A 13,294-nucleotide genomic window follows, 5' to 3' on the forward strand; every position below is an offset into this window, starting at 1 on the left:
ATACATAAAACAGGCCAAAAAAAAAAATTCTTAAAAAAACATTCTGTTCTGAGGAACACTTCGATCCATGAGGAGACATTTAAAGATCACTAGAGTACTATAAAATAACAGCTAAACTTCATTTTAGGATGCTGCTCTGCAGGCTTACACTTACTGGTGCAATATTAACTGTATTCCAGAAGTAAGTTGTGGAAACAGAAATTGAAGACTTGCATAGAAATACTTACTGCAGGTATCAGTAACTTTTTTACTTCTTCAACAGCCCTCTTCAGTTTTATTTCTGCTCTGTTCTGAGCATCCTCCACAGTGATGAGGACATGTAAATCTTCGTTCAGGTGTTCCCAGTTGGGCTTGCCTCGGTTCTGCTCTTCCTAGAAGAAAAAAAAAAGTTATGAAGTATTTGTTACATTCTGTATAAAGCAATTGTATAAACAGTAGACAAACTCAATTCTGTGAACAGTATGAACTGTATTTTCAGCAAGATAGCAAAAGCCTTCTTCATACTGTAAATATTAAGTATTTACTCAACAAGAACTTAGGCTTAAGGGATTTTGTTTGTGTTTTGGAACATCATATGTTATTTTTTTTAGACCACAAAACAAATGTGATTTCTTAGAGTACCTTTCCCAACCGAACAAAGTAATAAGTAGTGCTACAAACCCAGTATTGCTTTCAAAATTCTTTGGAGCCCTTCAAGGGTTAAACAAATAAAACATATTTCTGGTTAAGCAACATAGTGTCTTCAAGAAAAGTGAAACAGACACCATACACAGAAACTCTATCTGGACCACTTCAAAGGACAAGAGAACAATTCTTCACTGCTAAAAATTGCTTTTAAATACTCATGAAGAAATGGTTCAAAAATCCAACATTACAAAATGAAGAGAAGCTGCAATTTCCAAAGCAGAGCTGCTTATGCCAGATGAAGGGCAGAAAGGGGGAGATGGCAAGACTTTAATACTGCAGGCAGAGTGAGTAGCACTTAACAAAATGATCACCATTATACAGGTACTCCGATACATCAATGGCATTAATAATCCCAAAGATAAATTTTAGGAATGTTTTCAAAAAGGGTGTGTATGCTAAACAGAACATTTTTTTGCTTGTCAGCATTTTTAAACAACAGATATTAGCAAATTTAAGTAACACATCCAAGTACCCAGTCTTTCAAAAAAAATAGATAACGAACAAAATAGAAGAAAGTTTCCAACTTTTTTTTTTCAAGTTTTATTCACTTTATTTCCCAGAAACCTGATTTATATTTCACAATATTAAAAAAGTAACAACTCACATTAAAAAAGAGGAAGGGGCTGTCAAAACTTTAGCAAATGAGAAAAGTTTATTACAACTTTTGAATCTAACCAAAAGCCCACAAAATACTTTTGTAAATTTTAAAATTCTAAGCATAATAAAAGAGCCTCCTATTTGTAAGACAAACATTTGTGGCTTAACCAAAATTCACACTTTAAATAAATTAAGGCAAGTAAAGTTAATTGCAACTGTGTCTTTTTCCCAAAACTTCATTAAAATTCTTCCAGGAAATCAGACATGCAGAGGAAATGTTTGATGATTTAACACCAAATACTTGCAGTATTTTATATTCATATATACGTAAGGGAAAACTGTTTCTTAGAATGTTCTACCTTTAATTCAGCATCTTTAAGTCTGAAACGTTTTGTGAAGTAGACAAGGATAAAAATGGGTGAAAAACAGAATAATGGGAGATCTAGCAAAAGCTTAAATAAAAGAATCAGTACTTTGGAGGCAATTCCTTTTCACTATTCTTCATGTAACATGCACATATGCACTAAATCCATACCATATGCTGCCGTGATTTTTTTTTTTAAAGTTATCTTAGCCAACTTTCTAAACGATATTGGCAGTGAAAATATCACTGTGAATTTCAGAAGATGAAAAATGAGCAAAAAATAGCCCTCATTTATAAAACAGTACCTGACGACAAGTGCACCTGAGTTACAAACACGTTCTCTGCTGTAATTTAATCTTGGAAAGAACTATCTTGCAGCTTATTTCACTCAATCGCGATCAAAACTCCACTACTACTATTGAAACAACTGAATTTATTAAATTTATTTTATTATTTTTTTTAAATCCAGACCAGGAGTGAGTTGTTTGCTTTTAAGATGGTGACAAGCTATATTAATACATGAGGTAGCACAAGTGTTATGTTACAGATATGATAAATGAGAGAAGTTCCCTAAACCAGCAGAGGTCAGAGCAAGAAACATGCTGCCACTTCCTGCACTGACTGATGGTGAGTGGACACAACACAGGAATGGGAAAGGTACCAGTTACTAACATGAGATGCACAAGAAACTGCACAACTAGAGTACCACAGGAAAAGAATGAAAAGGCAAGGAGGGGCAAATGACAAGGAAAGGTCTCTCAAAGTAAAATGGCAAGTTCTGTTCTTAAAAGAGAAAGAATGCCTAAACGCAGTTTTCGCTACCATGAGATTAAATGGCACATTATACATGGGCAAACATAAAGGGGTCTTAATGCAGCAAGGATATATTTCATAATGAAAATAATATGGTGCTACACTTCAAGAACTTGAAAATTTGGAGAAGTACCACCTGTCAGCAACAAAAAATAAAATGCACCTTGTTATAGTGGATGTATACCTGAACTGTAACTTCTAGAACACAGAAAATTTTTATGATATAAAGCGAGGTAGCCTGTCTCTCTAGTCAGTATTTAAATACTTCAGATTAATATAATCTCAATTATTTTTGTACTTCAAATTGTTCTATTGTAGCATGAGAAATTTTGTTAAAAAAAAAGTTGCACATAGGACAATACTGTACATTTTTTTCCATACCTCCTTATTTACTTTTAGGTGGAACATGTGTGTAAGGTCAATAATCACATAGATTATTAAATCAGATCTCATAGCACAAACAACTGTACAAATACTTATCAGTAAGATAACTGAACTACTATATGGCTAGTTCTACATATGATCTTCTGAGGTAATTAAATACGTTAATAAAAGTCCTATTGTTGTGGAGCGTACAATTTCTTAAGTCACATAGTAAGACTGAAAGAGTTGAAGAAAAATAAAGGTTTATACAATATCTCTTGAAAAAAAATTAGTCAAAAATCAGAGAACGGAGTTTAGAATGGGCTTCCAATCTCTTCTGGTCTACCTCAACACACTGGAGCTTCAAAACCACCCATAATTTCCATTCTGTCCCACAAGGCTGCTCTTAGTGGGTTCATTTTCTAAGAAATTCTCCCTAAGTAAATTTTTGACTTAAAATAAACCAGTCTTTTGTGCAACAAGTCTTGAAAACATCTTTTTCCAATCCTGTTTTATTATAAAAAAGGTTGACTGGGTAAATTCAACATATCTGGAATTCAACTGGAAGAAGTCTTTCTTAAGACTCATGAAATATGGTCCAAGACTTTAACGTTTGGTTTGGTTTTTGTTTCGAAATTGTCTGGGGAGAAAATGTCGAAAAGATGGTCAGGAGAGTGACTAAAACTTGCCTTCCTTCTCTGTAGAAAGAAGATACAAACTGTGGCTATCTTTAAGTGAACTGCAGCTAAAACAATCTAGATTACTTCACAGAATCAGAGAATGGTTGAGTTGGGAAGGGACCCTAGACATCATCCAGTCTAATGCCACTGCTCAGGGCAGGGTCAACTCTAGCACGTTTCTGAGGGCCAGGTTTCAAATATCCCCAAGAATGGAGACTCCTCCAGCTCTCCAGGCAACAAGTTCAGTGTTCAACCAGTCTTAAATATAAGAAAAAGCTTTTTTTTAAGTTTGAACTCTAATTTCAGTGTGCCCATTGTCTTGCGTCCTTCAGTAGCAACTGTTGAGCAATTCAGTCTGGTTGCCAGTTCTACATATACAAAAAGCAGCAACAAGTAACAGAAATTGCCATGGGAGTTATACTGGGCAAAAACATTTGTTACCACAGCCAAGAAGGTTATGCCCATAAAAGAAAGAAGCAGCACCAAAAAAAACCCAGAAAACCTGAATACAAGACTCAGGAAAAAGAAATTAAATTTTATATACTCAAATTTATATTACATATATAAGAAGTAATTTACAGCATGAAGTTTTCCTGCACCACAGAAATCGTTTATGGAAGAATTATACAGGAGAAAAGGAGGCAGTGAAGATGATGAAAACTACAGAGTAACATGATTTATGCCACAGCCTTGGGGAACAACAATATTAGAAAAGCTTAATTACAACCAAACTACCTTGTCTGCTAAATTAAAGAACATTAAGAGCAACATAACTGGCAGATGAAATTTCACTCTGCTCCTTGTTTGGCAGAAATTTCAGTATCTTTAAATATAGTCTAATTCTGTAAGCAGATTTTGCTTTCATTCTGTTGCCTGTGCGTATATACACTCATTATCCTCAGGGTACCAATACACAACAATGGACTTGAAGAAACTGTTAGATATTTATCTTGATATTAAAGTCAGTGGATCAAGTAGTTTTAAAAAAGAAATCTAACTCCTCAACATTCAGTTGCACAAAAATACAAGTCACATAATTACAGAATTTTGTGTGTTTTTTTTCCTAACTATTTTTCGTTTCTTGAGGAGGGATTTATGGGGACCCAGAAAGCAGGTAGTGAATACAACTTACTTGTAGCAATACAGCGAAGTTTTAATACTAGAGAAGATGCTTCATGAGGAGAAATACTGAAGTCCAGCTCCTTGCTGACTTGTGTCATCCGTTTTCTATGCACCCACCTCACTCTACCACAGTAACTCCAAATCCTGGTCTCGTACCTCCTGCATCCCAGTCCTTTAAGGCCATTTCGCATCTTCATATCCCACTCCAAAGTATCTCATTTAATACTTTGACTACTGACTTAACAAGAAAGACACAGAAGCTTAGTAGCTTTCTGTATGCTACAGCAAAGCACATGACTGAAAACTCAGTGCACCGCTTCCCTTGACTAGAGGCATTAAGTTAGGCTTCTCCTCTACCCAATCATTTTCAAAAAACTTTAAACCCAAAGGAAAGAAGTGCCTGTCAAGCTTGAATGCAAGTGTTCAAAAGACACAAACTGTGAAAAGGGAAAACATTTCCCGAAAGAAAGTTATCACTTATTTTACCAAGCAATTGAAAAACAATTCTCAACCTTTATTTCTTACCATGAAGGCCTAAAGACCTCCACAGTATGGCCAGCTGACTAAAAGAACATTGATGGATAAAAAAATGACAAAACAGAATCTATTAATTTCTAGCTATCAGAATGCTAGTAAAGGAAAAAGAAATGAACACTGAAAAGAAACACTTTCCTAGTATCTGTGCACTTTTCCCACTCTAACTCATCCAGTTTCCAGTTACGTTGGCCACTAGAAAACACAAATACAGCTCAGTACTAACAGCAGGGGCCTTTCAAAGAAATAAAGCCACTGGCTTAATGAAATATTAAGAATGAACCTTAGTATCCTCACTCGGCCTGAAGTGATAGATTATTAAATTCTGCTTTCACCAACATATTACAGTTATTAAATTGTTTTCACCAGCCTATTTAAACAAGCTGCTCTCCCTACAGAATAAGGAAAACAACATAGAAAAGATGGAATAAAAAGGGAAGAATGCTTTCATAAAATGTCAAATTGAATGCTAAAATTAAAAGGCATCAAGTATAGTCCTTTAAACCGTACAAAGGTTTAATTCAAGTACATTTTAAGAACCTTAATTAAAATTATCCTAAGACAGAAGAAACAGTATAATCACTCAGCTGCTTCTTACAGTCAAATGGAGGAGTTAAGATGTGGCGAGAAGAAATTCAGCTATTTAGTAAAATAACTACAATATATTTTGTCTAATAAATTGTGCTATAAGTACATTAGTTGACAGGAGCTCTAGGTAAATGTTTCTTTTCCATAATGAAATCACTCACACATACACATGAAAGTTTTAAAAATAACTGAAAGACTAGCTTAAAAAAAGCTGTGTGAATTAAAAAAAAAGTTAACATGTTCATTTAAAGCAACTTTGAAACAAAAGGTAAATTTAACTGAAAAGTGATAAATTAGAAACATCACCAAGTAAATTCTAGTCCTGCTTTAGTGTAAATATTTTTAAATAAGGGTTGAAATGTATTGTAGCCACACAACATCAGGTCTGAATTAATGAGTCTGAGAGAAACATGACTCAACCATTCAGTAGGGACTACACCTTGCTTAACAACCTTTTGTTGACACAGTTGAGCTGGTAAAACCAAGACAGAGGAATTTAAAAGAATGTTCTTTCCTAAACTAAGTCATTACTCCCTACCACCTTTCATGGGCCACAGGAGTTGTTCATTTTGTGTGGTTCAATGTAACTTTTGTTCTCATTTGGTTCATTCTGCCAACCTGAGCTACAGAATTTTATTCTTAAGTTTTTGGTGCTTCTGCTGCAGCGACAGTTGAAAGCAACTATTTGCAAGACAGAAGATTTTTGTAACATACTGTGCAAGGAATAAACCAACTAGAAGTCACAGATACACAAATAACTCCACATCAGCTGATATATATTCATGAGCACTCTAGCCCTAATGAAAAAAAAATCACCTGAGTGGACCCTTACTATTGTTTTATTGCATCCTTTTGTGACCAATTTAACAGTTTCCACATCTTCTCTCCCCTTCCCAGGCAGTCCTTATTCATCCACCCAGACTGGTCCCAGCACCAGGCCAGCCTTTTAGAGCCAAGCCAATGTGCTGATGTAGCAAAAACACACCACCTTCCCCACAGATTTCCTGCTGGACAATATGAGTAAGATCATAAGGGACTACTGCCTGCAAAAACAAGGTTGCTGCTATACTGGGAAAGGGAGAAGATGAGGGACCATATTTTAAACACATAACTGACATTTCAAGACAGGCTCACCATGTCTCATCAAACTATCCTAAGTGAAATTGAGTTATGCACATGGCAGGGAGAGAACAGACAGTTCTAGCTTTTAGTAAAGCAACCTGGTCATCTATGTAAAAACTAGGTATTAAGTGCTAATACATGGTAATAACTGTAAATCCAAACAGTTTCATTCTTCCATTTTTGCCAGTGAATCTAAGTCTTCAACACCACTGACCAGTGAAAAACAAAACCAAAACCTGAAAATCAACCACTTCAAACCAATATTCACAAGCATATTCAACATGATATACTCTTAACATTTCCATAAAGATGTTACTTTAGAGGAGGCCTGCAAATAAACTAAGTGCTTAGGTAAGCAGCAAAAATAGAGGTTTTTAATCAGATGAAACTCTAAGCCAGCCCTGCAAAAAAACATTTTAAAATGATGCACTAATTACAGTATCTGTTTGAACAACATCAGTAATTTTATAACATGAAGCATCAGAACACACTGATTGTCCTAACCCCTGCTGATAAACTGCTTTAATTGTGCAGTTACAGTCAGGCAAATTAACATAGACTTTTGCTCCTACTGAGCTTCTAATGGCAGTATTTCACAGGCAGAAATCTGGTGAAAAAACAAGAACCTAACGAATGCTGAAGGAGTAGCACCTGGTTGGGGAGAACATGGTAGCTTATTTCATATTTACAATTTCTGCTCCAAGTTTCCTCCTATAGAAGCAACAGATCAATTGCTTCTATTAACAGTCACATACTTACTGTTTTGAATGTCAGCCAAGTTAGTATTATTTAGTATGTCTTTACATATTATTATTGCATACTAAGCCCCTTTAAGACAATTCCTCATTAATAAGTTGGTGCCTTCCAGCTCACATTAAACTAGCCAACAGCGGTGAAAAATTGTCAGAAGGCAGTATCTAAAAAACCTTTTAAGAACTATTCTGAAAAAAAAAATCTCATGGCATGAAACAACCTAGTGTTTAAAGGCACAGAAGAGGATTTTGTTCACTGTCTTGGAGCCTCAACACAGACTTCCTGCTCAGGAAACTTCAAACCAAGCGCTGCTGCAACTTCAAATCTGCCCTGCAGTCTAAATGGTTCCTACACGCACAAAATAGCACACTCGATCTTTCTAAAGCTTTGTCTTCACAGCACAAGTGAGCTGATCCAATAACCAGTCTGCTGACTGAAGAGGACGCCCCTGCCACCACCCAAGGCAGTGCCCTCACACCTGCCCTGCCCTGCGCCTTAGAGGCGGAACTGCCCGGGAGGGCAGCACCAGCGGGGGCTCTCCCTCACAGAGGGCACCTTTCCGTGGCACAGGCAACAGCACTGCACCTCCAGGATTTTCTTCTTGCATAGTTGTCACAAGTTGTGCCACTGTGAAATGTAAGAGCAGCGATATGTGGAGCAAGCTGTATCGTTGAGTGCTACCAAAACCCAACGTCAGCTGGTTAAGACTGAATATTTCACTGTTTTGGGATTAAAGTAAAAAAGTCTTCTATGTGTCTGTATCCTGGAGGATTAAATGAGAATTTAGCACATGAAATGCACAGCATAAATACAATAACTGGATATATTTGTTAGAGTTGAATGCTATTGTTAATATTAATAATTAAAATTACCATGAAGTGTCAAACTTTACCTAGCTAGAGGAGTAAGGCCGTTCACTTCTTTGACTTTGGATTACAGGCAAGAGTTTTAACACTTTACCAGTATTCGTGAAGTAGTAAACTTCATATGGCTACACTGATATCTAAGTGTAATCTTACTCCCCCCTACAGAAAAGGCAATTAAGCAGTACAAGGCATTTCACCATACTGTGATTATTTACACACACTGACCACTGTTAAAGTAATAGTATACATAAACAGCAAATTCCCTCAAAAGAAAATTAAATACCAAGAAAATCTGAACGCAATATTCTTCTTTATTCAGGGTTATCTTCAGACAGCTTTTTGAAGGGAAGTACATCCATATTCTGAACCTCAAGGTACAAATGACATTTTTAAATGAAGGCTTAGATCAACAAAACCTAATCTGTGACAGCAGATCTGAGAGCATTCTCTAATCAGGAACTCTAAACAGTAAGTTTATTTCAACTCATGACTCAAGTCCATTCATTAGCAGTCACTAACGAAATTAACTTCAAAATAACCTGCAACTGTTCCAAAATCACTTCTGCATAAACCTGCCTCTAAGTTTATGAACACTATTAATCAGGATAAAGTGTATTCTGCTATTCAGCTTTAACTGAAGAATGGCTGACAAAAGTAAGTATCCTTTCATCTACTTTAGGATCAAGCAGCACATACATATCATGTACTGTTATAGACAAATATTAAATTACTGTTTACTTAATCTTAACATACTTATGAAGTTTTATTTTACCAATCATTAACAGGATATCAAAAACAAAACAGACAATATAACCAGAATAGATTAGTTTTTATGAACTAATTATCATCCTCCCCAATCTCAAAAGCTATTTCTTAAAGTAGGACCAACATATCAATAACATTATATTTTACTATATAATACTATTAAATTTATTCTTCAAAGTACATAAACATTCTGTTGTATATTTCAGCTCTCACTTAGGCAGAATTCTAGTTGTATTATATTTTAATTTACCATTATATTTCTATCCAGGAGGAAGACTATTACACCAAGGTACTAGCCTTGCTAACACATGCCTCTATATTCCACCCAAAAAATTACCAACTTGTCTAAAACTCTGCTGAAGTACATGCTGAAAGACAAAACAGACAAACTGAAATTCAGATGTCTGTTTTTCATCTGGGTTTCTCAAACTAGGAGAGTTAAAAGCACTGACATCCAAAAGGACCTAATCTAAAACGCTTTCCAACACTAACTCAAATGCATAACTTCAAGAAAATTGTAGAAGAAAAAAGAAAGAAAGAAGTTTCAACTCCAAGAAAACACAACATAACTGTCCAGCAGTTGGTACATTGGTCCAAGAAAGGGCAATCAAGATCCTAGTACCACCTTAGCCAAAAATGCATCAACATCACCACTCTGATGTTCCAGCAGTGCCTTATCATCAGGCCACAGAAAGGCAGAACTAAGCATCTACTTCACCCTTTATGAAGTCCGACCACTGCCCAGGAGGTGAGTAAAAACAACACCCCCAAATATGCACAAAACACTGGAGGCATCTCTAGCCCAACCATAAAGGACATCACCATGAAGCGGGTTCCTGTTCTTTTACTTAGAAGTGGAGGCTTTTTGCAGTTGTGAATTATTGGGTAAAATGCATAAACAGCATTTTGAAGAGCACCTTTACTTCCAACTTCAAGGTGAACCCCTCAGTTTTTCCTCTTTCCATTCATATGAAACTTTCACTTTCATCTATGTGATGAACAAAAAAGATGGGAAGTATCATCAGAGCCTGTGGTTTGACCATTTGGGAACTTATCAGGAAACACCTGAGCTGTGGTTTCACATTTCTGAATGCTTTATTGTTTAAAGAGAAGTGCTATCACTACTCCTCAGCTACATTTAAGGCAGAAACCTGTCCATTCATTGGTTTCTCAGCCTTCTATTCTGCACAGGTCAGATTTTTTTAATAGTTTAAAAAACCCAAACCAACCCAACCCCAGAACTCTGTTCTCAACTGCAATATTGTCTACTGCTTACAGCATACTGAATTTTGAACACTGCAATCGATGTGGAATTAGCCACTGATGCCTGTAAAAGTATTTTTTAAATTTTATTTTTAAATTCAGTGAAGAACATGATCAGCTCTTAGACTGCTAGCATAATTTTACACTTTCTACTAATTTTAAACATTTTTTCCTCTTTTGAAGTACTATCGTGTAACTTTCATTCAACAGTAACTGCCCCAAATAATTGTGGCATCTATCTTTAATGCATTTCAACCATTTTATTTCTCTAATCCATGTTTCATTTCTTCTCTGCCTTGCTTAGGTTTGATTGATGCTTTGCATAGCAAACCTGGTCAACAGATGAGCACGCCCCTCCTCAATAATTTGAGCTCAGTGTTAAAATGATCTATTTCTCAGGTAAGCTCATGCTGAAACACCTGTGCTCTGGCTCTTCTATGACAGCTCCACATGCAAGTGATGTTAACAAGCCATGAGGGTCAAAAAATATCAAAATAAACCTGGCAGTTTTCTTCAGGTGCTACTCCTGCATAATCTAAGCATGAATTGCAGTAATTTTAACTTGTTTATGTCCAAGAAATAGACTAAGCTACCTTAATTTATACATAATTTGTTCATTTCTTTTTAATTATACATAATCAAGAATAAATTACCAGTATTTAAGATATTTTTATTTCAAACTGAGTTTACAGAACTGCTAAAGGAGGAAAAAGAAATACAAAGAGGAAAAAAAAATTAATAACTAAGTGACCTTTTGGAGTTATCAGAATAAATAGAGCTGCTTACAGCCTGCATTTTTGTGTCAACATATCCACACTTCTACTTTCCTAATCTCAATTTGCCTGTCACTCCCAGAGTCCAATGACTCAGCCTCTGCTTGAAAATCCAACCATTTTGCTTTTAGTGTTGCTCAAGGATGAGCACACATACATGCCTCATATACACAGATTAAGAATAAAAGATACACCAATAGTGATTCCTTTGCATAAATCTTGGTGAAAGTCTCAAGGGAGACTATTGTAAAGATAACTTTGTAAGATGTCAGTATAGCCATGCCAATCCTTCACTTTTTTTGATACAAAATATTTGAAAGCATTTAAAAGAGAACTATTCTTTTCCATTTTCTCATGCTTTTAATATTTACAGTAATACATGATTACCAATCTTGTCAATACCTTTTCGGAAACTAATTAACACTTAGTAAGAAAAGAGAAATTTCACCCACTCCAAATCCTTGCACAAAAGAATACAAAGATGTCACTACAGGACATTTTCAACAGAAACTCAGGTTGAACATGTTAACATAACCTCAGTTTGCCCAGAAAATTTAAAAGTACCACCTCTTAACCCACAATGTAATAGACAGGTTTTGGATACAGTTATAAATCTCTACACAGAACTGCCAGCTACAGTTAAGAAAATCAAAAGGAAAACCCTTCCCTATTCCAACACCACACCCAAATGAAGTAAAAAAAAAAAAAGTTATTTGTTTCTACTCTTTATATGCACAATTAAGTTGTGTATGTATATGAACAGTTCACACTGTTTCTTTAAAATCAGATGACTTGTAATGTAAAATAAAAATATTTTTAGAGTAATTATGTCCTTTCTCTTAGGACACTGTGATCTTTAGGTTTTTGCTGTTTGTCAAAGCAACAAAAATAAGAGACTCATGACTCAAACCAAATATACCTAGGTAGTAGTTAAGCTTTGAATAACTTCCCGAGCCATAAAGAAACTGTTCTTTCTCAGTGAAGCTAAAAAAAAAAAAATTAAAAGAGGTGAAACAAACATTCATCACTTCTGGTTTTTTTTAGATTGGTTCAGAGGCAGGTTGAGGAAGAGAAAGTGTAGAGGAAGGGGAGTAACTTTAAACTCTGATACTTTAACCAGTGACACTTTTCCCAATAGCATGTTACTGCTGGGGTACGAGAACATACCAAAATGCATTAAATAGGCCATGCACAGACAAGCAAAGTTGTTTTACTGCCATGGCCAGGCTGACATGGTTGCAATACCAGACCTTTAGCTCAAACCCTATGTATCTTACACTGGCTTGGGAATGGCTCTGTTCTGGATAAATGTGCAAGTTAACGCTAACTGAGTTTTGACAAGAACATCCACAGTCAGACTGCAAAAAACAGAGGTGAGAGGTAGCAAACAATGTTAAAACACATCTCATTCATAAGCTGAAGTGCTTTGCGGAATCCTGACCTTAATGAAAAACAGTATCAGCACCAAAATGTTTACACTTAATATTTTTCTTATTTCATTCTTTGGGCTGAATCTGCCTTGAAGATTTCCTCAGACACATTCTGAAGAGCAGGTGTCTGAATTGCTCCTGATCCCTGTAGGTCTGTCTGCAGGGATTGCAAGAAGATTCAAGTGCCTAGGCAGCTAAATGCTGTCCTGAATAAGTAGATTCAAATCACTTCTTATGCCAACAAGAAAATGTAGCACCAAACAAACCAAACTTTTTCATAAGCAGTTGCTTAAATATTGCCAGCTTTAGACACAACGTCTGCCCTTATAATTACAACACTGATCTTAAAGTCACCTCAAAGCAACAAACTCTTCACAAGTTAGAATTATTCTGAGTTTTCTTGTATAGAAGGGTTTCTTCCACAGACTTCAGTTTAGCAACATATCTGAAATGGTAACCACTCAATCCCACCAAAACAAGTCGCTTCACTCCGTTCTCCTTTGCTGCTTGCAGAGTCCTTCCCACTTCTTTGCACCAGCAACAGGCCCTTCTAAAGCCAGTTTAATACAGCAGC

At 35.8% G+C, this 13,294-nt stretch overlaps 1 protein-coding gene across 1 annotated transcript in view; it reads right to left on the bottom strand.

Annotated features, from left to right (window-relative positions):
* Nucleotides 1-227: 227 nt before the first annotated feature.
* Nucleotides 228-13,294, bottom strand: part of LOC103776300 (protein quaking-like) — a gene marked incomplete at its 3' end in the record, with an annotated part of 67,778 nt that continues 54,711 nt past the window's right edge. The window contains exon 4 of the mRNA XM_008943805.1: nt 228-371. Within this exon, the coding sequence (XP_008942053.1) occupies nt 228-371 (144 nt within the window). The remainder of the gene's footprint in view (nt 372-13,294) is intronic.

The sequence above is a fragment of the Merops nubicus genome, unplaced genomic scaffold (genome assembly GCF_000691845.1).
Source record: "Merops nubicus isolate BGI_N331 unplaced genomic scaffold, ASM69184v1 scaffold5777, whole genome shotgun sequence".
In the NCBI taxonomy this organism is placed as follows: Eukaryota; Metazoa; Chordata; class Aves; order Coraciiformes; family Meropidae; genus Merops; species Merops nubicus.